At 38.1% G+C, this 21,072-nt stretch overlaps 1 protein-coding gene across 3 annotated transcripts in view; it reads left to right on the top strand.

The window, feature by feature from the left end:
- The window catches only part of PHF8 (PHD finger protein 8), a gene marked incomplete at both ends in the record, with an annotated part of 180,995 nt that overhangs the window by 69,041 nt on the left and 90,882 nt on the right, over positions 1 to 21,072 (top strand). For all 3 annotated transcript variants that reach the window (XM_084258613.1, XM_084258611.1, XM_084258612.1), the window contains 2 exons: positions 1,078 to 1,264; positions 3,920 to 4,082. In XM_084258613.1, coding sequence (XP_084114739.1) covers positions 1,078 to 1,264; positions 3,920 to 4,082 — 350 coding nt within the window. The remainder of the gene's footprint in view (positions 1 to 1,077; positions 1,265 to 3,919; positions 4,083 to 21,072) is intronic.

The raw sequence follows: 21,072 nt of genomic DNA, 5'->3' as shown, positions 1-21,072 counted from the left end.
TTTTTTTTTTTCAATTTTCAGGGAGGTGTTTTATTGAAAAATTGTGATAAAATGTTACATTGTTAATGTACAAAAACAATATTCTATGTTAATGTATGAAACAATATTCTGGTATTCCATTTTCACAAAACAAAATGTAGTACCTATGTACATATACATAGAAAAAACTGAAAAACAGAATATTATGATTATATCAGGTTGATGTGGTTATTTACTTTTCTAGCTTTTAATTGTGAAATAATTATAGATTCACAAGAAGTAGCAGAAAATGTATGGGAAAATCTTGTGTATCCTGCACCCATTTTTCCTTAAATGGGAATGTATTAAAACTCCTGCTGTTGGTTTTAACATGCAAAGTTAATGAAAGGGTGTTTTAAAAAACTGTGTTTATTTATACCTTACTTCATCTGAAAGATTATTTGAAGTAGATTACAGAGATGCAGAGAGTGGGGAAAAGAAAATTGGAACAAAAGGAAAATAAAGGTGGGGAAATCGGATGCATCTGGTAAGCCACCTGCACAGTGTGTAATTGTCTGGATAGTTGGTGGAGAAGGACTACAGAGTTTTCACTGAATTTCCTGAAGAGCAGAACAAATTGGGGAGTGCAGTATTATAAGACTGTAGTTTTACATAAAATAAAAACAACCAGATATTTGGGAGAAATATATCTTTACCTAGAAATGAGCCCTGATAGGTTTCTCTAATGGTGCCTCATAAAGAAGATACTATGAGATGAGAACAGTTTCAGTAGCTGTTATAAACCAAGTCCCAAGTGAATATGCCCAGGTAGGGGTGAGGGGAGAGAGGAGTATGAGCATTCAGTGGAAGCAGTGATAACCTTCAACTGGGTAAGTCTGTGGAAGTGAAACTCAGGACTTTTGGAGTCATCTGGGATGAGGATGCTGGCCAGACATCTAAAAATTAAATTTCCTATGTGCCCTTGCAGATTCTGTGAAGAGAACTTATTTTTTTTTATCTTTTTTGACCTTTACTGGGATTGGGAGAGAGCATTCTATTCAGGTTTCAACCTTCAATTCTCAATCAGCTTACATCTGTTCTATAACCCTTCTTTGTTAGACTTTCCAATCTTGTGGAGACACCCAAGATTGTTCGGAAGCTATCATGGGTGGAAAACTTGTGGCCAGAGGAATGTGTCTTTGAGAGGCCCAACGTGCAGAAGTACTGCCTCATGAGCGTGAGGGATAGCTATACAGACTTCCACATTGATTTTGGTGGCACCTCAGTCTGGTACCACGTGCTCAAGGTAGGAATGGAGTCAGTTAAATCTGAAGTCTTTCCTATTTTTTTTCTATATTTATTAATCTAATTGATTATAATAATCATAGGTTTTTTTTTTCTCTTTATTATATTTTTCCTACATCGTTGTAGTCCCTGTAGTTTTCCCACCATCTCACCTGTGAACCATCACCATATTCTCTTGTGTTCTTCCTTCCTCTATTTTGACTCTTTTCCCTCCCTTTCCCTTGCTATATGCCTCAGATCTATTGTCAACTTGCTAGTTTTAACTTTTTCTTTAACTTTTCTTTGGTAGGAGACTTCAACAACCCATTCTTACCAATGGAGTCTTCCTTTTGTGGCAGCAAAAAACAGGTTGCTGAGGCCCTCTTGCCTCCTAGATTCTATTTGGTTGACATTTCTACATAACTACTCTATCAGGGTTGGATACTTGGTGGACCTGTCATATAAACCATCTATAGTTTTGACACTTCACATTTTTTTTGAATCACAGTAGATACCTAAGTTTATTTTCTTAATTGAGCCAATCTGTATTACCACTATGTATGGATATGTCTACTGCAGAAATTCCTGGTAACATGAGAAATTTCCCCTTCTCCCAATTTTATTGAAATATAATGTATATATCATAATGTCATCCATCTTAGGTCTGTACTTTAATGAATTTGACAACTGTATATAGTCGAATAGCTGCCCCTGCCATCAAAATAGAGCATGTGTGTGTGTGTGTGTGTGTGTGTGTGTGTATAATGCAGTTATTTAATGTCCACCTTCCTGTAGTTATTCCCTTTTTTTAAAAAAGTTTATTTGTTTATGCATACAAGATCTGGGGTACAGGCCAGAGGTGCGGGGGGTGAGAGGATTCACCAGATACAAAGTGGGGAACGGAACAGGTGGATTGACTGAAATACACTGCTGAGGGGAACAGCGGGCAAGACAGGAGAGGTCTGCTGTGCCATGTGGATCACCTCCCTGGCTGCAGATTGAACTCATGCTGCAGAGGCTGCTGATAGCTTCATAGTGCTACAACTTAACCCCTTGTGCCACCAGGGAGGCCCTATAGATTCTCTTTTAATAGCAATTGCAACTTTGTGATTCACTTATCATCACTGACTACAAAGGATTTTTGAAGTATGAAAAAAAAATTTCTGAAATGATTTTTATTGATTTCCACCACTACTCATTCTATTTGGTTTTCTTATCAGAAATTCCAAGACAGAGCAGAAAATTTTGGATATGCCTCTTGTCCAGATGATCCCAAATCTTTTTTTTAAAGATTTATTTATTTATTTTATACAAGAACCGGGGTACAGGCCAGATGTGCAGGAGGGTGAGAGGATTAACCAGAGACAGAGTGGGGAACAGAACAGGCAGACTGTCGAAATACACTGCTGAGGGGAGCAGCAGGTGAGACAGGAGAGGTCTGCCACACCATGTGGGACCCTCGCCAGCTGGCCAGGATTGAACCCGTGCTGCAGAGGCTGCGGACAGCTTCACAGCACGGCACTTAACCGCCTGCGCCACCAGGGGAGGCCCCAGATGATCCCAAATCTTGAACTAGTTGTTTCCTTTGGTTTATCATTAAAAAAATTGGACTGTGTAAATAAATTGATGTTACTCAAATGTAAGATTAACTTACTTATTTTTAAATAATTTCTTTTTGGTAGAACCATCCAATATTTGCAAAAATAATAGGAAGAATTCTTCTGTACCCTTTGCTCAGATTCCTCAAATGTCACCATTTCATTATGTTCTTTTTTCTACAGCAAACATAATAAAATGGTTTTATATGTCTTTTTTTCTGAAATATTTAGTAGTTGTAGCCTTGGTGTCTCTTCAGTGTGTGTTCCTTTAAAAGAAGCTCATTCTCTTATATAACCACAGTATAATTATCAATATCACAAAATTAACGTTGATATACTACAGGTCTGATTAAAATTTCTCCAGTTTTGCAATAGACATTTTAGTGTTAATTGCTTTTCTTTGTTGAAATTCATCATCATGAAATATTAGTTGAACTAATCAAGCTGTGGGTTGGGAATATTTTCACACTAGTATGTCTTTTTTTTATCCCCTGCCAAAATAGTTATCTGGTGAGTACCCAGGCAAAACATAATTACTTAATAAAATATTTTCCAACAAATAATCACCTAACGTATAATCTTCTGGAAGTCCTTAGGCAATTACTGAACTTTTAAAACTTTTATTAGCTTTGATTGTAGGTGTAAGAAAGAACACTCTCTGTAAATGGCATTTAAAGACAAATTCAATTTTTTTCTCATCAATAATGTGACCTTAAGTTCTCCTAGAGCCAGTAGTATTAATCTACTCATTTGTAGAGTCCATTTTTCATTTGGCATTGTATCTAAAATAGGAGCCTTTGGTGTACATTTGTCCTAAGTTGAATAATTTTGGTTGAAATGCCCTTTCTAATTTGTTTTTGACTCTCTTATAGAAACTTAAAAATCCAAAGTGCAAAAAGACCTTTTGAAGTTTTCTAAATCCACGTTTTCTAATCATATAAATGATTGTTGAATGGGTTTGGGAAAGAATTCTGGCATGGTCTTGAAACATGGAAGAGAAAATAGCCTTTAAAGAGACCCTAGAGGACTTTTCTGGCAACTCTTACTGATTTTAATACTTCATCCTCTTTTTGTTTCAGGGGGAGAAGATCTTCTACCTGATCCGCCCAACAAATGCCAACCTAACTCTCTTTGAGTGCTGGAGCAGCTCTTCTAATCAGAATGAGATGTTCTTTGGGGACCAGGTGGACAAGTGCTACAAGTGTTCTGTGAAGCAAGGACAGACACTTTTCATTCCTACAGGTCTTCCCTGGGTCAATCTGGGAGGTTGTGAGGACTGTGTGAAAAGGAAGTAAGCTTGTAGGGTCTGATTACATGGGGTATCCTTGTCATATCACCTGAAGGCTCACAAGTGGACTTCAAAAAAATTCCATGGTGGCCATTGGACAGCATCATCATTTGGGGTGGCTGCAAGTGGGAAAGTCCAGGAAGAGGTTGATGCACTCCTTTGCACTGGGCTGATGTTAACTTGGACAAAGAATAGGGCACTCTACTTTAGACCTCTGGGGATAGTGACTGGAAGGCTGGCATTGTGGACTATAAATCAAACAGAACTGTGATTGGGCTATCATTTTATTCCTAAAAAGTACATGCCTAGGTGTAACACCTACAATTATGGATTTGTAGTCTAGGGTAGGATCTGACTGTGTGAAATTTGAAAAAATCTCTACAGTTGTCTCAGTTTGGGGTTAGATGACATCTTTAATATGCTGTGTCTCCCACAAGACACAATATAACTTTATTTAGATTTTTCTTGACTTCAGAATTAGTGTTAAATTTTCTTTAAGTGTTTGGTAGAATTCTTTATCTAATGCAATCACATGGACATTGAGTATCTTTTGAGGGAATGTTTTTAATTAACATTCATTTTCCTTAAACTTTATTAGGCTGTTCAAATTCTCTCCTTGGGTGAGTTGTAATAGTTTGTGGGGTTTTTTTGTTGTTTTTTTTAAAAATAAATTTTATTTTTATATTCCCCATACAATTGCAACCCCCTTATTTTGACCCCAATCCCTCCCCTCCCTGCCCCCACACCCCATAGAGTGTCTCTGGTTCATAGTTTTTTGTTGATTTCGATTTTCACTTTCTTATAGTTACTCATTTTCCTGGTCCCTTATTTAAGTTTTCTAGATTCCTGCTATGAGTGATACCATCCGGTATTTTTCTTTTTCTTTCTGGCTTATTTCGCTGAGCATGATCCCTTCCAGCGCTATCCATGTTGCTGCAAATTGCATGTGTTTATCTTTTTTGAATGCTGAGTAATATTCCATGGTATATATGTACCACATCTTCTTGATCCAGTCATCTATTTTTGGGCATTTGGGCCGTTTCCAAAGCTTAGCTATGGTAAACAGTGCTGGTATAAACATAGGGGTGCAGGTGCACTTTGGAATTGATGTTTCTGTGTCCTTTGGGTAAATACCTAGGAGTGGAATTGCTGGATCATATGGAAGCTCTATGTTTAGTAGGTCAAGTCAACTCCACACAGCTCTCCATAGTGGTTGGACCAGTTTGCATTCCCACCAACAGTGCAAGAGAGTTCCTTTTTCTCCACATCCTCGTCAACATTTGTTGTTGCTAGTTTTTTTAATATGTGCCATTCTCACTGGTGTTAAGATGGTATCTCATTGTAGTTTTGATTTGCATTTCCCTGATTACAAGTGATGTTGAACATTTTTTCATATGCCTGTTGGCCATTTGCATTTCCTCTTCAGAGAAGTTTCTTTTTAGCTCTTCTGCCCATTTTTTGACAGGATCATTTTCTTTATTGTTGAGTCTCATCAGCTCTTTGCAGATTTTTGGGATCAGTCCTTTATCATTAGTGTTGTGTGCAAAAATGTTCTCCCAGTTGGTGGTGTTTCTCTTTGTTTTGGTTATTGTCTCTTTTGCTGTGCAGAAGCTCTTTAATTGGATGTAGTCCCAGCTGTTTATCTTTGCCTTCACTATCACTGCTTTGGGTGATGTGTCTGTAAAGATGTCTTTGATGTGCATATCATGTAGTGTTTCTCCTATCTTTCCTTCTATATATTTTATGGTTTCAGGTCTTATGTCTAGTTCTTTAATCCATTTTGAGTTGATTTTTGTGTATGGTGTGAGGTAGTGGTCAAGCTTCATTCTTTTGCATGTAGCAACCCAGTTTTCCCAGCACCATGTATTGAACAGACTTTCTTTGCTCCAATGCATAGTCTTTGCTCCTTTGTCAAAGATTAGTTGACCATAAATCTGTGGGTTTATCTCTGGATTTTCTATTCGATTCCGTTGGTCTGTATGTCTGTTCTTGTTCCAATACCATGCAGTTTTTATGATTATGGCTTTGTAGTATAGTTTGAAGTCTGGGAGTGTGATGCCTCCATTCCCTTCTTTTTTTTTTTTTCAGGAGAGCTTTGGCTATTCGGGGTTTTTGGTGATTCCATATGAATTTCCTCAATAATTGTTCTATTTCTTTGAAGAATGACATTGAAATTTTTATTGGAATAGCATTGAATGTGTATATTGCTTTTGGTAGGATGGCCATTTTAATAATGTTTATTCTTCCAATCCATGAGCAGGGGATGTTTTCCATTTCTTTGTGGCTTCTTTTATTTTTTTTTTTAAGATTTATTTATTCATTTATACAAGTACCAGGGTACAGGCCCGATGTGCAGGAGGGTGAGAGGATTCACCAAAGACAGAGCAGGGAACAGAATAGGCAGACTGATGAAAATACACTGCTGAGGGGAGTAGCGGGCGAGACAGGAGAGGTCCGTGCGCCATGTGGGACCCTCGCCAGCCAGCTGGGATGAACCGGTGCTGCAGAGGCTGCGGACAGTCTCACTGTATGGTGCTCAACTGCCTGTGCCACCAGGGGAGGCCCTCTTCTATTTCTTTTAACAGTGTTTTATGATTTCTTTGTATAGGTCCTTCACCTCTTTTACCTGGTTTATTCCCAAGTATTTTTTTTTTTACTTCAATTATAAAAGGAATGGTTTTCTTGATTTCTTCTTCAGATTGATTCTTTGTATATAGAAAGGCTATTAAGTTTTGCGTGTTGATTTTGTATCCTGCTACTTTACTGAACTGTTTGATTATTTCGAGTACTTCTGTGGAGATTTTAGCATTCTCTACGTATATTTTCATATTGTCTGCATATAGTGATAGTTTTACTTCATCTTTCCCTATTTGGATTTCTTGTATGTCTTTCTCTTGTCTTACTGCCCTGACTATGACCTCCAGTATTATATTGAAGAGCAGTGGTGAGAGAGGACATACTTGTCTTGTTCCTGATCTTAAGGGTAAGGCTCTCAGCTTTTCAACATTGAAAATAATATTCGTGGTGGTTTTGTTGTATATGGCTTTTATCATGTTAAGGTATGTTCCTTCTATCCCGAGAATTTCACGGGCCTTCATCATAAATGGATGTTAGACTTTGTCGAATGCTTTCTCAGACATGATTGTACGGTTTTATTTTTATTTTTGTTGATATGTTGGATTACAGTGATTGATTTTCCTACGTTGAATCATCCTTGTGCCTCTGGGATGAATCCCACTTGATCATGGTGTATTATCCCTTTGATGCATTGCTGGATTCTGTTGGCAAGGATTTTGTTGAGGAGTTTTGCATCAGTGTTTATTTGGGAGATTGGCCTGTAATTTTCTTTTTTTTGCGCTGTCTTTGGCTTTGTGTAATATGTAATGTTGGCTTCGTAGAACGTATTTGGTAATATTCCTTCTTTTTCAATTTTTTGAAAGACTTTGTGTAGGATAGGCACTAATACACTGCTGAATATTTGGTAGAATTCATTTGTGAAGCCGTCTGTGCCTGGGCTTTTGGGGAGTGCTGTGATTACTGCCTTAATTTCACTGCTTGTAATTGGTCTGTTTAGTTGTTCTGTTTCTTCTTTGTCCAGCTTTGGATGATTACATCTATCTAGGAATTTGTCCATCTCTCTAGGTTGTTGAATTTGTTTTCATATATGTGTTCATAGTAATCTCTGATTATTCTTCTGATTTCTGCTGAGTCTGTTGTGATTTTTCCTCTTTTATTTATAATCCTATTTATGTGTTTTCTCCCATTTTTTTTTTCTTTGTGAGCCTGACTAGAGGTTTGTCGATTTTGTTTATTTTTTCAAAGAACCAACTTTTGGCTTCATTGATCTTTTGGATTGTTTTTTTAATTTCCATTTCATTTATTTCGGCTTTGATTTTTATTATTTCCTTTCTTACCTACTTTAGGGTTTTTTTGTTTTTCTTTTTCTAGCCCTTTGAGGTGTGAGATTAGGTTGTTTCTTTGAGTTCTTTCTTGTTTCTTGATGTGAGCCTGTATTGCTATATATTTTCTTCTTATTACTGCTTTTGCTGCATCCCATACATTCTGGAAAGTAGTGTCCTCCTTGTTGTTCAATTCAAAGTATGTTTTAATTTCTTCTTTTCTCCCCTCATTAGTTCACTGGTCTTCAAGTATTGTGGATTTCAATCTCCATGAAGTGGGAGGGTTCCTTGTTTTCTTTTCATGATTTATCTAGTTTAATGCCTTTATGATCGGAGAAGATAGTTTGAATGATTTTGATCTTCATGTATCTGTTGATGTTTGTCTTGTAGCCCAGTATGTGATCAATTCTTCAGAATGATCTGTGTACTCTTGAAAAAAGTGCATACTCAGATTTTTTGGGGTGCAGTGTCCTATAGATGTCTGTTAGTCCATGAGTTCCATGTCTTTATTTAGGGTTCTAGTGTCTTTGCTTATTTTTTGTCTCATGATCCGTCCATTGGTGAGAGTGGGTTGTTGAATCCCACTATATATGTATTGTCTTTAATCTCTCTTTTCAGAGCTGATAATAATTGTCTAATATATTCTGGTGCTCCTTCATTTGGTGAGTATATGTTGATGAGTGTTATTTCTTCCTGGTGTATTGTCCCCTTCATCATAATGTAGTGTCTGTCTTTGTCTCTTTTTGCCTCTTTTAATTTGAAGTCTATTTCATCTGATATAAGTATAGCTGCTCCTGCCTTCTTTTTTTGGTCCTTGTGCTTGGAGGATTGTTTTCCAACCTTTTACTTTCAGTCTGTGTTTATCTTTTGTGGTTAAATGTGTTTCCTGGAGACAGGAGAAGGTTGGATTTTGTTTTTTAATCCAGTGTGCTACTCTGTGTCTTTTTATTGTGAGTTTAATCCATTTACATTTATAGTTGATATTGATATGTTGGCATCTGTATTTGACATGTTATTTGTCTTGTTAATGATTTTATTTCTTGCTTTATTCTGTTCTTCCTCTTCATTCCTATGTTGGTTTTGGCTTTAGGACTTCTTGTAGAATTTCTTGGAGTGGGGTTTAATTGTAATGAACTCCTGGAGTTTCTGTTTGTCTGTTTGTACGTATTTTTTCTTTGTAGACGAAGAAGAGCTCTGCAGGGTAAAGTATTCTTGGTTGGCATTTGCTGATTGAAATTCATTGAATGTGTTACTCCATTCTCCTTGCCTGTAATATTTCTTTGGTGAATTTTGAAGTTAACCTGATTTGTTTTCCCTGTAAGTTATCTCTTTCTTCCCTCTTGCCTTTTTCATTATCTTTTCCTTGTCTTGGACTCTTGCAAACTTTACTGTTATGTGTCTTGCTGTAGTTTTCTTTTCTTTGTGGTAATTGGGTGTTCTCCTCGCTTCTTGTGTGTCTATATTCATCTCCTTTTTCATACTTGGGAAGTTTTCTTCATTTATCTCCTTGAAGTTTTTTTTCAGTTCTTTTGTCTCTTTCCTCACCTTCTGGAATGCCTATAACGCTTACATTCACTCTCTGCATGGAATTGATAATTGTTGAATGTCTTCATACTCTTCCTTTGCACTTCTCTCTCCTTTTCTCTTTTGGCTCTTTTTATATCTGTATCTTTGAGAGTACTGATCCGTTCTTCCATTTCATCAATTCTGTTTTTATTGCTTTCCCCAGAGTTCTTTATCTCCTCTAGTAATCATTTAATGTCCTGCATTTCTTTTCTTTCCTTTCTTGAGGTCTCAGTTTCATCCTTCAGTTCAGTGATTATTTGTCTCAAATCATTTTTTTCCTTTTTGTTTTCTTTCTGCTTTTTAATCATGATGATTATTAACTCTCTATTTGACATGCCAAGGAGTTCTTACATGTCATTGTTGAGCTCTGGTGGCTGTTTTTCTTTTTGTGGTGTGTCCTCCTCCTGCGGACTTGATTGGTTATTTGTATTTTTCCTTCTCCCTGCTGTTTGCTTTTTAATTAGTTCTATGCGCTGGGATGTTGTGTCACTGGTGTTGGCGGGTCTATTTGGGGTACTCCTTCAGTGGTGTCGGAAACTGTTTACCAGACCTAGTCCAGCACTGTATGCCAAAACTCCACCAGGCTGTTTGATGCTGTGTTGCTTGGCACTGTCCCTTACAGTTCCCTCCCTCTTCATTTACTCAGTTCCAGCAGGGAATCAGCTTGTTGGTGATTTTGTTCTGGTCACTAAATGTCACCAGAGACCAGTAGTTGCTGGCCTGTGCTTTTTCCCAGTGGTTCTCTGAGAAACGGAGGGGGGAGGGGAGCACCTCAACACAGGGGCTCTTATTCAAGCTGGGTGCTGTGTCTGCCCAGTGTTCAGCCAGTGCTGTGCCCACAGCTGTATGGATCCTGCGCCCTGAATTCTGTGCTCTTGGTCTCAGTTCCAGGGCTATGTGATCCAAAATGCTGGCTGTCATCCTGTGCAGCGCCCACTCTTATGGCACGTCTCATGCCAATGATCTTGCACTTGGCTCTCAGTTCCTGACTAGGGTCTTTCTCCATGCCTTCTTTCCCTTCTTACCCCCCTGTTTGCATGGCCTACACCCTCTCAGAGCCTAAGGGTGGTTTTGGGATTCCTGACTTCCAACTATCAGGAAGTTGGTGATTTTGTTCTGATCGCTAGGTGGCGCCAAAGATTTTTCTTCGTATCCTTCCAGAACTGCGTTTTTCCCCCCAGTGGGTCTCCTGGGAATAGACTGGGGGTGGCATGGATTGCCTCAAGGGCATGGGGAAGTTGTGTCTGCCCTGTGCCCTGCTTTCAGGATACCACGCCCTGAATTTCGTGTGCCCCGATTCTCAGTTCCGAAGTCCTCAGATGTAGGACGCAGGTGGTAGACCAGTTTAGTTTCCGTAGAAATAGCGCCTTTTGCAACCTACTCCTGTGCCAGGGTACCTGGTTTTTGATTACTCACTGAGGGTCATTTACCTCAGTGAAGGTTCCCACGGGTCTCCCCAGGAACCTAGGTTGGGGGCGCGGGGACCTGGGCAGCCGCAATCTGTGTATGCTTTTTGAGCACATGGGCTTTTCCTCACAAGCTTACAAGCTGGCCTTGGGCTATTAGCAGGGTCTCCAAGGAGTCCTTATCTTCCTTAATGGTGCCGGGAGCAGTTCACTCACCTTCCTGGGCATACATGCATGGTTCTTCACAGTTCCCATTTGTAGGGTGTGGTGCCTGCAGTAGTTCCTTTCCACCCACTGTCCTGCTTGATCTTAATTTGTTGTTGTTGTTTTCCCTCCTTTCTGTTGGTCAGAGTGTGCTGGCTTTGTGGGTGGGGGAAGGTAGCAGGGTTCTTCCTTCTTGGTTTTTTAAAAGAGTTTGTGTAGGATTGGCAGTAGATCAATTCTGAAAGAATGATAGAATTCATTTGTGAAACCACCTGGTCCTGGGCTTTTGTTTTGGGGCATGATTTTGATTACTCTTTCAATTTCACTACTTGTATTGTATTTTGTCTGTTTTTGTGTTCTCTTTCTTCTTTATCTGGCTTTAGAAGATTATATAGTTTTAGGAATTTGTCTATCTCTTCTAAATTGTTGAACTTGTTTGCATATAACTGTTCATAGTAATCTCTGATTATTCTTTTGATATCTACTGTGTCTGTTGTGATTTATCCTCTTTCGTTTATGCTGTTGTGATTTATCCTCTTTCGTTTATGAACCTATTTATTTGTGCGTTCTTCTGTTTTTTCTTTGTGAGCCTTGCTACAGGTTTGTCTATTCTGTTGTTTTATTCAAAGAACCAACTTTTGGTATCATTGATCTTTTGGATTGGTTTTTTAACTTATATTTCATTTATTTCTCTTTGATTTTTATTATCTCCTGTCTTCTACTGGCTTTTGGGTTTTTTTGTTGTTCTTTTTCCAGTTCTTTAAGGTGGGAGATTAGGTTGTTTCTTTGAGTTCTTATTTGTTGATGTGAGCCTGTATTGCTATATATTTTTCTCTTATAACTGCTTTTGCTGTGTCCCACATGTTCTGGAGAGTTGTGCCCTCATTGTTATTTGTCTGAAGGTATTTTTTAGTCTTTTTTGATCTCCTCATTGATTCAAGTATCTTCCAGTAGTGTGGGTTTCCATTGCCATGAGGTAAGAGGCTTCATTGTTTTATTTTCATGGTTCATTTCTAGTTTGATGCCTTTATGGTCAGAGAAGATAGTTGGTATGATTTTTGATCTTAGTGTATCTGTTGATATTTGTCTTTTGTCCCAGTTGTGATCAATCCTGTAGAATGAATCCTGTGCACTTGAGAAAAATATGTACTCAAATTCTTTTGGGTGTAGTGTCCTATAGATATCTGTTAAGCCCATGAGGTCTAGGTCCTTATTTAGAGCTCTAGTGTCCTCACTTTTATTTTTGTCTCTTTGATTGGTTATTGGAGAGAGTTTTGCGTTGAAGTATCCTACTCCATGTAGTTTTTTTAATGTCTGTTTTCAGAGATCACGATAATTGTCTGATATATGTTGGTGCTCCTTCATTCGTTGAGTATATGTTGATGAGTGTTGTGTCTTCCTGATGTATTGTCCCCTTAATCATAATGTAGTGACCATCTGTGTCATTTTTACTTTTTTTAGTTTGAAGTCTTGCTTGATTTAAGTATTGCTGTTCCTGCCTTCTTTTTTGGTCCATTTGTTCGTAGGATGGTTTTCCATCCTTTTACTTTCATTCTATGTTTATCTTTTCAGTTAAATGTGTTTCCTGTAGACAGCAAAACATTGGGTTCTGTTTTTTAATCCAGCCTGCTACTCTGTGTCTTTCTTTGATGAGTTTGTTACGGAGCAGCCCCGATACAAAACGGGTTGCCTGGCTGTGGGTCCTCACCCGCGCTTAAAAGGGACTTATGAATACTCCACTACAGGCACACACAAAAGGTTAATAAAAGGTTTATTTAGAAGGGAAAGGGAATTGAGGAAATGTACAACTCAGGGAGAAAATAGGGAAATAAAGTCTTTCATGCATCCTACCTGATCCACCAACCTGGAAACCCAAAGGCACTCTCAGAGCTGGCCAAGCACTGCAAGCTGGCGGAGAGCCAAAAAGGGAATCCCTCAAAGCCCACGTGTCTGGTTTTTATACCAAACCTGGCTGCTTAACCCCACCCTCAGGTTCCAGCAACCTTCCCTTTGCTGGTGATGGGATTTGTCTCTCCCAATGTCTTTTGGCTTTGGTCTGGAATGGGTGTGGAGTCCACAAAGCCTGTATGGAATTAGCTTTAGGACATCCTTTTCCCCCTAACAAGTTTAGTCCATTTACATTTAGAGTTAATATTGATGTGTTAGCATCCGTATTCGTCATTTTCCTTGCCTTTTTGTGATTCTGTTCCTTACATTATTTTCTGTCCTTCCTATTCATTCCTTTTTGGTTTTGGCTTTAGGGTTTCTTTAAATATTTTTTGGAGTGGTGGGATAGTAGTAATAACTTTCTGGAGATTTTGTTTATCTAAGAATATTTTTATTTTTCCTCATAGAGGAAGGAGTGCCTTGCAGGGTGGAGTATTCTTGATTGAAGTTTGTTGACTTGAAGTTTATTAAATATGTCACTGTTCTCTTCTTTCCCATAGTGTAACTTCAGAGATGTCTGATGTCAGCCTAATTGGCTTTCCTTTATAGATTATCTGTTTCTTTGCCCTCGTCAGTTTCATTATTTCATCCTTGCCTTGGACCTTTGGAAGCTGCTATCATGTTTCTGGCCATAGTTTTTCTTTCATTGTGGTAATTTGGTGTTTTTCTAGCTTCCTGTATGTCTATTATAATTTCCTTCTTCATGCTTGGGAAGTTTCTCCAATTATCTCCTTGAATATTTTGTAGGTTCCTTGGTCTCTCTCCTCACTTTCTGGGATTCCTATAACTCTTCTATTTCCTTTCCTCTTGGTGTCAGATAGTTCTCAACATTTTTCTTCATTCTTTTTTCTTTGTACTTCTCTTTCCTTTTCTTTGGTTCTTTTTATGTCTGTATTTTCGAGAGTGCTGACTTTTTCTTCCATTTCTTCCATTCTATTTTCATGACTTTCCCCCAAATTCTTGAGTTCCTCAGCTAATTTCTGAATTTCCTCCAGTTCTTTCACATTCTTCCTCAGTTCATTGATAATATTCTTATCTCTTACTGTGTTTACTCTTAACTCTTTAATTGTTTGCATTATGGCCTGTTCAGTTCTTTGTTAGGTGGAGATAATTCTTCCATGTCCATGTTTTCAGGTTCTGGTGGTTGACTTTCTTTCTGTACCATATTGTTCTCAGAAGGGCCTGCTCGATCATTTGTAATTTTCTTTCTTCCTGGCTTTGTTCTTTTGGTTGAGTCCCTGTTCTGCTGGCGCTGGTGGACGTGATTCTGATTTCTCTTGCTCAGTCCTAGATGTGTCTGCCTAGTGTCTGAGCTTCTGTGGCTGGATACACATCCAGACACTCTTCTAATTATGGTAGGAGTTGTTCTGAGCTGTGCTTTGCACCAGGAGCCTATTTTTCTGGCCCCGATTTTGTTGGATGGGATCTCATGTCTCAGCCTGTGGTTGTCAAGAGTTTCTTGTAGAGTATTGCACCTCTAGACACGCGCTGAGGCCAAGTCCACTGGGAGGTGTCTGCAGTCTGGGTGCAATGTATTTCTCTGTTGAACTGCTAGATCCTTCTAAGCATGTCTTCACAAGAATACTGGGATCACAAGAGAATAAGGAGTGAAAGAGGGGATGAAAGGAAAGAGGATGGTACAGAAATGTAGATGGAGCAAAGGTGAGAGAAAAAGGAAGGAGATAGATAGGAGGAAGAGGAGAAAGGAGGAAGAGGAGGCATAAATGTAGCAGAAGAGAAGGTAGTGTTTGTAATGTTGAAGGGAAGAAAGAAAAAGTTAAAGGAATCAGAAAACAGATATAGTAGAGAGGGAAAGGAATAAGAGACAACCAGCTGATCGATAAACAGAAACAGATGAGGGGAGAATTGCTTCTCAGGACTCTACTGGTTTCCAGTGAGCTAGTTGTAGTTCTTTCAGTCTGGGAACTGCCGAAGGGTTGAGTAGGATAGTCTTTCCGGGGAGGGTAGGTATGGAGAAAAAAATTACAAGGACAAAAGGGCACAGAATGAACTGCAACTGTGAATGTGGTATCATCAACACAGCTTCTGGGTGCCTGTGAGGTAGTTGGGTGGGTGATGGTGCTCCTACAGCCTCCCTCACCTGAGGGTTTGGTGTACCAAGAGGTCCCCAAAGTTGGAACTAGCCATATTGGGCTCCCCCTGATGTCCTTCCCACTTTAGTGCAACCAGCAGGCTAATTGTTCCTGCCATTGGGTGTGGGGGTGAGGCACCACAATCAAGGGACCTTACCTAGCACTGTGTGTCTGTGGGGAGGCCCTACTTGTCACCTTTCATTGTCTGGACCCCTCAAATGTCTCAGGATTCTCCTGGTTGCTTGTTTTCAAGCTTTTCCTCCCTTACTTCTAGATGTAGTGGGCTGGCTTTGTGGGTGGGGGAGGGGAGAAAGGTTCCAGTGATTTTTCTCTTTCTCTTCCCCCATCTTTCCAAATTCCCTCAGCAGTCTGAGTGAATCACAGGTGCTGCTAAGTCTGTCTACTGTGTTCTGGTCCTGCCAGGATCTCGCCATTATTTTTCCTGCCAGATGTTTTTATGGGACAATTTGATCCCAGCATCCCTTCACCACCATGTTGATGATGTCACTCCTCATTTGTCATTATATAGATATATGTGTTGTTTTCACTTTTTTGGCTATTATGAATAATTCTGCTGTGAAAATTCATGTACAAGTTATTGTGTTACCATATATTTTGAGTTGTCTTGAGTTTATACCTGGGAAAGAAATTGCTGAGTTGTGTAGTAACTATTTAACTTCTTGAGGAACTGCCAAATTGTTTTCTAAAGCAGCTACACAATTTGCATTCACAGTGGCAACTTATGAGGGTCCCAGTTTTTCCCTTGTCTGTTTTTATGATTATAGCTATTATAGTGGGTATGAAGTAGTATCTCATTGAGAATTTACCTAATGACTGTATATCTTGGGTTTTTTTTTTTAATGTCTTTTTAAAACCTTTGCCCATTCTTTAATTGGGTAATTTGGTTTTTTATTGTTGATCTAGAAGAATTCTTTATATATTTTGGATATTGGATCTTTATCTAGAAATATTTTTTCTTCATTCTGGGCATTGCTGTTTCACTTTTTTTAAAAAAAAAAGATTTTTATTTATTTATTTATACAGCACTGGGTATAGTCAGAAGCGCGGGAGGATGAAGAATTCACCAGAGCCAGAGCAGGGAACAGAACAGGCAGACTGACAAAATACAGTGCTGAGGGGAGCAGCGGGCGGCAGGAGAGGTCTGCACGCCATGTGGGACCCTCGCCCGGCGGCTGGGGATTGAACCAGCACTGCAGAGGCAGCAGGCAGCTTCGCAACCCAACGCTCAACCGCTGCACCACCAGGGAGGCCCCTGTTTCACTTTTTTAAAGTGTCCTATGAAGCACAAAAATTATGAATTTGATATCCCAGTTTATTATTTTCTTTGCTTGATTTTTGGTGTTGTATCTAAGAGACCATTGCCTAATTCAGGGTCATGAAGATTTACACCTGTGTTTTATTCTCAAAGCTTATAGTTTTAATGATTACATTTACTCTTTTATTTCAGGCTAATTTTTTTTATATATAGCGTGAGGTCACGGGATCCAATTTTTTTGTTTATACATATATAGTTTACATAATTTTTCATTTTTTTTTTACAATGTTTACTTTCTTTTTTCAGGTGTAGTCCCCATAGAATTTCCACCACCAGTTCACCCATGTACCATCACCATAGTCCCTTGTGCTCTTTCCTCCTTCATTTTGATACTTCCTCCTCCCCCACAGAATGTCTGTGATTTATAGTTGTCTATTTTTGTTTTGTTATGTTTTTTATTATTATTTTTCCCTAATGCCTTGTTTCCCCTATACTATATAAAGGATCCAATTTCATGCTTTTACTTTTGAATGTCCAGTTGTCCCAGCACCATTTCAAAAACTTTGAAAAATCTTTCTCCAATGAATTTGGAAAAATCTTTCCCTAATGAATTGTCTTGACAGCATTATGAAAAATCAGTTGAACATAAATGTTATGTTTGTTTCTGGCCTTTGAATTCTTTTTCATTGTTCTATATGGCTATCCTTGTAGTATCACGCTCTCTCCATTGCTGTACATTTATGGCAAGTTTTGATATCAAGAAGTGTCAGCTTTCTAAATTTTTTTCAAGATTATTATGTCTATTCTGAGTTCCTTCAGTTTCCATATGAATTTTGAGCTTCTGGTCTTATATAGAGTTTTTAGAGCTTACTCTCATTTTTTATTTTTATTTTATATTTACATACATCTTATCATAGTCTAATAGTATTGACATTTTACCAGTTCAAGGGAATGGTTGAAATCTTTCTTGTGTTCACATTCCTTTACCCTTCCCATTTATAGTGTATTTGTCTTAAATATTTCCTGTGCATATATTGACAACCACATCACACTATATTTGAATTTTTGTTCAAACTGCCAAACATAATTTAGGATACATAAGAGAAGGAAAGTATATAGGGAAACTCTGGTGTATTTTCCTGCATTTTTACTCTTCTGTTGTTCTTACTGGTGTTCCATCATTCCCTCTTTTGTTGTTTCCTCTCTGTTTAGAATTTGGGATAGGTCTACTCACAACAGTTTCACTTAGCTTCTGTCTTCTGTAGATGTTTTGATTTCTCTTTCATTCCTGAACTATATTGCTAAGTATAGAATTCTGGGTGAATGGTTCCTTCCTTTCAGCCCTTGAAGGATGTTGTGCTGCTTCCTCTGGCCGCCATGATTTCTGATGAGATTTTGGCTACCATTCAGAATGTTTTTTTCCCCTGTAAATAATGTACCATTTCTTGCTACTTTCAATATGTTTTTTCTTCTTTAGTTTTCAGTGGCTTGATTTACGTATGTGTTGGCATGGATTTCTTTAGGTTTATACAGTGTTTCACTGACTTTTTTTTTTTTAAATAATAAATTTTATTTTTATATTCATCATACAATTGCAACCCCCCCTTTCTGATCCCAATCCCTCCCCTCCCGCCCCCCACCCCCCCAAAAGTGTCTCTCTTTCATAGCATTTTGTTGATTCTGATTTTCACTTTCTTATACTTATTCATTTTCCTGGTCCCTTATTTAAGTTTTCTAGATTCCTGCTATGAGTGAGACCATCCGGTATTTTTCTTTTTCTTTTTGGCTTATTTCACTGAGCATGATCCCTTCCAGCGCCATCCATGTTGCTGCAAATTGCATGTGCTTATCTTTTTTGAATTCTGAGTAATATTCCATGGTGTATATGTACCACATCTTCTTGATCCAGTCATCTATTTTTGGGCATTTGGGTTGTTTCCAAAGCTTAGCTATTCTAAACAGTGCTGCTATAAACATAAGGGTGCAGGTGTTCTTTGGAATTGATGTTTCTGTGTCCTTTGGGTAGATACCTAGGAGTGGAATTGCTGGATCATATGGAAGCTCTATGTTTAGTAGGTCCAGAAATCTCCACACAGCTCTCCATAGTGGTTGGACCAGTTCGCACTCCCACCAACAGTGCAGAAGAGTTCCTTTTTCTCCACATCCTCGCCAACATTTGTTGTTGCTAGTTTTTTTAATATGTGCCATTCTCACTGGTGTAAGATGGTATCTCATGGTAGTTTTGATTTGCATTTCCCTGATTACAAGTGATGTTGAACATTTTTTCATATGCCTGTTGGCCATTTGCATTTCCTCTTCAGAGAAGTTTCTTTTTAGCTCTTCTGCCCATTTTTTTAACTGGATTATTTTCTTTGTTGTTGTTGAGTCTCATCAGCTCTTTGCCGATTTTTGTGATCAGTCCTTTATCATTAGTGTTGGGTGCAAAAATGTACTCCCAGTTGGTGGGGTTTCTCTTTGTTTTTGTTATTGTCTCTTTTGCTGTGCAGAAGCTCTTTAATTTGATGTAGTCCCAGCTGTTTATCTTTGCCTTCACTATCACTGCTTTGGGTGATGTGTCTGTAAAGATGTCTTTGATGTGCAAATCACATAGTGTTTCGCCTATATTTCCTTCTATGTATTTTATGGTTTCAGGTCTTATGTCTAGTTCTTTAATCCATTTTGAGTTGATTTTTGTGTATGGTGTGAGGTAGTGGTCAAGCTTCATTCTTTTGCATGTAGCGACCCAGTTTTCCCAGCACCATTTATTGAACAAACTTTCTTTGCTCCAATGCATAGTCTTTGCTCCTTTGTCAAAGATTAGTTGACCATAAATCTGTGGGTTTATTTCTGGATTTTCTGTTTGATTCCATTGGTCTGTGTGTCTGTTCTTGTTCCAATATCATGCAGTTTTGATTATTATGGCTTTGTAGTATAGTTTGAAGTCTGGGAGTGTGATGCCTCCATTCCCTTCTTTTTTTTTTCAGGAGAGTTTTGGCTATTCAGGGTTTTTTGTGATTCCATATGAATTTCATCAATAATTGTTTTATTTCTTTGAAGAATGACATTGAAATTTTGATTGGAATAGCATTGAATCTGTATATTGCTTTTGGTAGGATGGCCATTTTAATAATGTTTATTCTTCCAAGCCATGAGCAGGGGATGTCTTTCCATTTCTTTGTGTCTTCTTCTATTTCTTTTAACAGTGTTTTATAGTTTTCTTTGTATAGGTGCTTTACCTCTTTTGGTAGATTTATTCCCAAATATTTGATTTTTTTGTTTCAATAATAAAAGGGATGTTTTTTTTTTATTTCTTCTTCTTCAGATTTATTGTTTGTGTATAGGAAGGCTACTGACTTTTGCGTGTTGATTTTGTATCCTGCCACTTTACTGAACTGATTGATTAGTTGAATTAGTTTTTCTGTGGAGTTTTTGGAGTTCTCTACGTATATTATCATATCATCTGCAAATAGTGATAGTTTGACTTCTTCTTTTCCTATTTGGATTCCTTGGATATCTTTCTCTTGTCTTATTGCTCTGGCTAGGACTTCCAGTATTATATTGAAAAGCAGTGGTGAGAGTGGACATCCTTGTCTTGTTCCAGATCTTAATGGAATTGCTTTCAGCTTTTCACCATTGAGAATGATACTGGCTGTGGGCTTGTCATAAATGGCCTTTATGATGTTGAGGTATGTTCCTTGTATCCCAAGAATTTCAAGGTCTTTTATCAAGAATGGGTGTTGCACTTTGTCGAAAGCTTTCTCGGCATCTATTGATATTATCATATGGTTTTTATATTTCTTTTTGTTGATGTGTTGGATAACGTTGATTGATTTTCGGATGTTAAACCATCCTTGTGTCCCTGGAATGAATCCTACTTGGTCGTGGTGAATTATCTTATGGATACATTGTTGGATTCTGATAGCTAAAATTTTATTGAGGATTTTTGCATCAGTGTTCATTAGGGAGATTGGCCTGTAGTTTTCCTTTTTTGTGTTGTCCTTGTTCGGTTTTGGTATTAGTGTAATGTTGGCTTCATAGAACGTGTTTGGTATTGTCCCTTCCTTCTCAATTTTTTGGAAGATTTTGTGAAGGATAGGCATTAATTCGTCTCTGAATGTTTGGTAGAATTCATTTGTAAATCCATCAGGTCCTGGGCTTTTGTTTTGGGGGAGGTTTTTGATTACCATTTCAATTTTGCTAATTGTAATTGGTCTGTTTAGGTGTTCTATTTCTTCTTTATCTAGCTTTGGGTGATTGTAGAGTTGTGGGAATTTGTCCATCTCCTCTAGATTGTTGAACTTGTTTCCATATAACTGTTCATAGTAGTTACTGATTATTCTTTTGATTTCTGCTGTGTCCGTTGTGATTTCTCCTCTTTCATTGATGATCCTGTTTATTTGTGCTTTCTCCCTTTTTTCCTTTGTGAGCCTGGCTAGGGGTTTGTCTATTTTATTGATTTTTTCAAAGAACCAGCTCTTGGTTTCATTGATCTTTTGGATTGTATTTTTAGTTTCAATTACATTTATTTCTGCTTTGGTTTTTATTATTTCTTT

This window comes from Talpa europaea (genome assembly GCF_964194135.1).
Source record: "Talpa europaea genome assembly, chromosome: X".
NCBI classification, from domain to species: domain Eukaryota; kingdom Metazoa; phylum Chordata; class Mammalia; order Eulipotyphla; family Talpidae; genus Talpa; species Talpa europaea.
The sequence above is the reverse complement of the archived record's forward strand: the minus strand, read 5'-3'. Positions and strand labels throughout refer to the sequence as shown.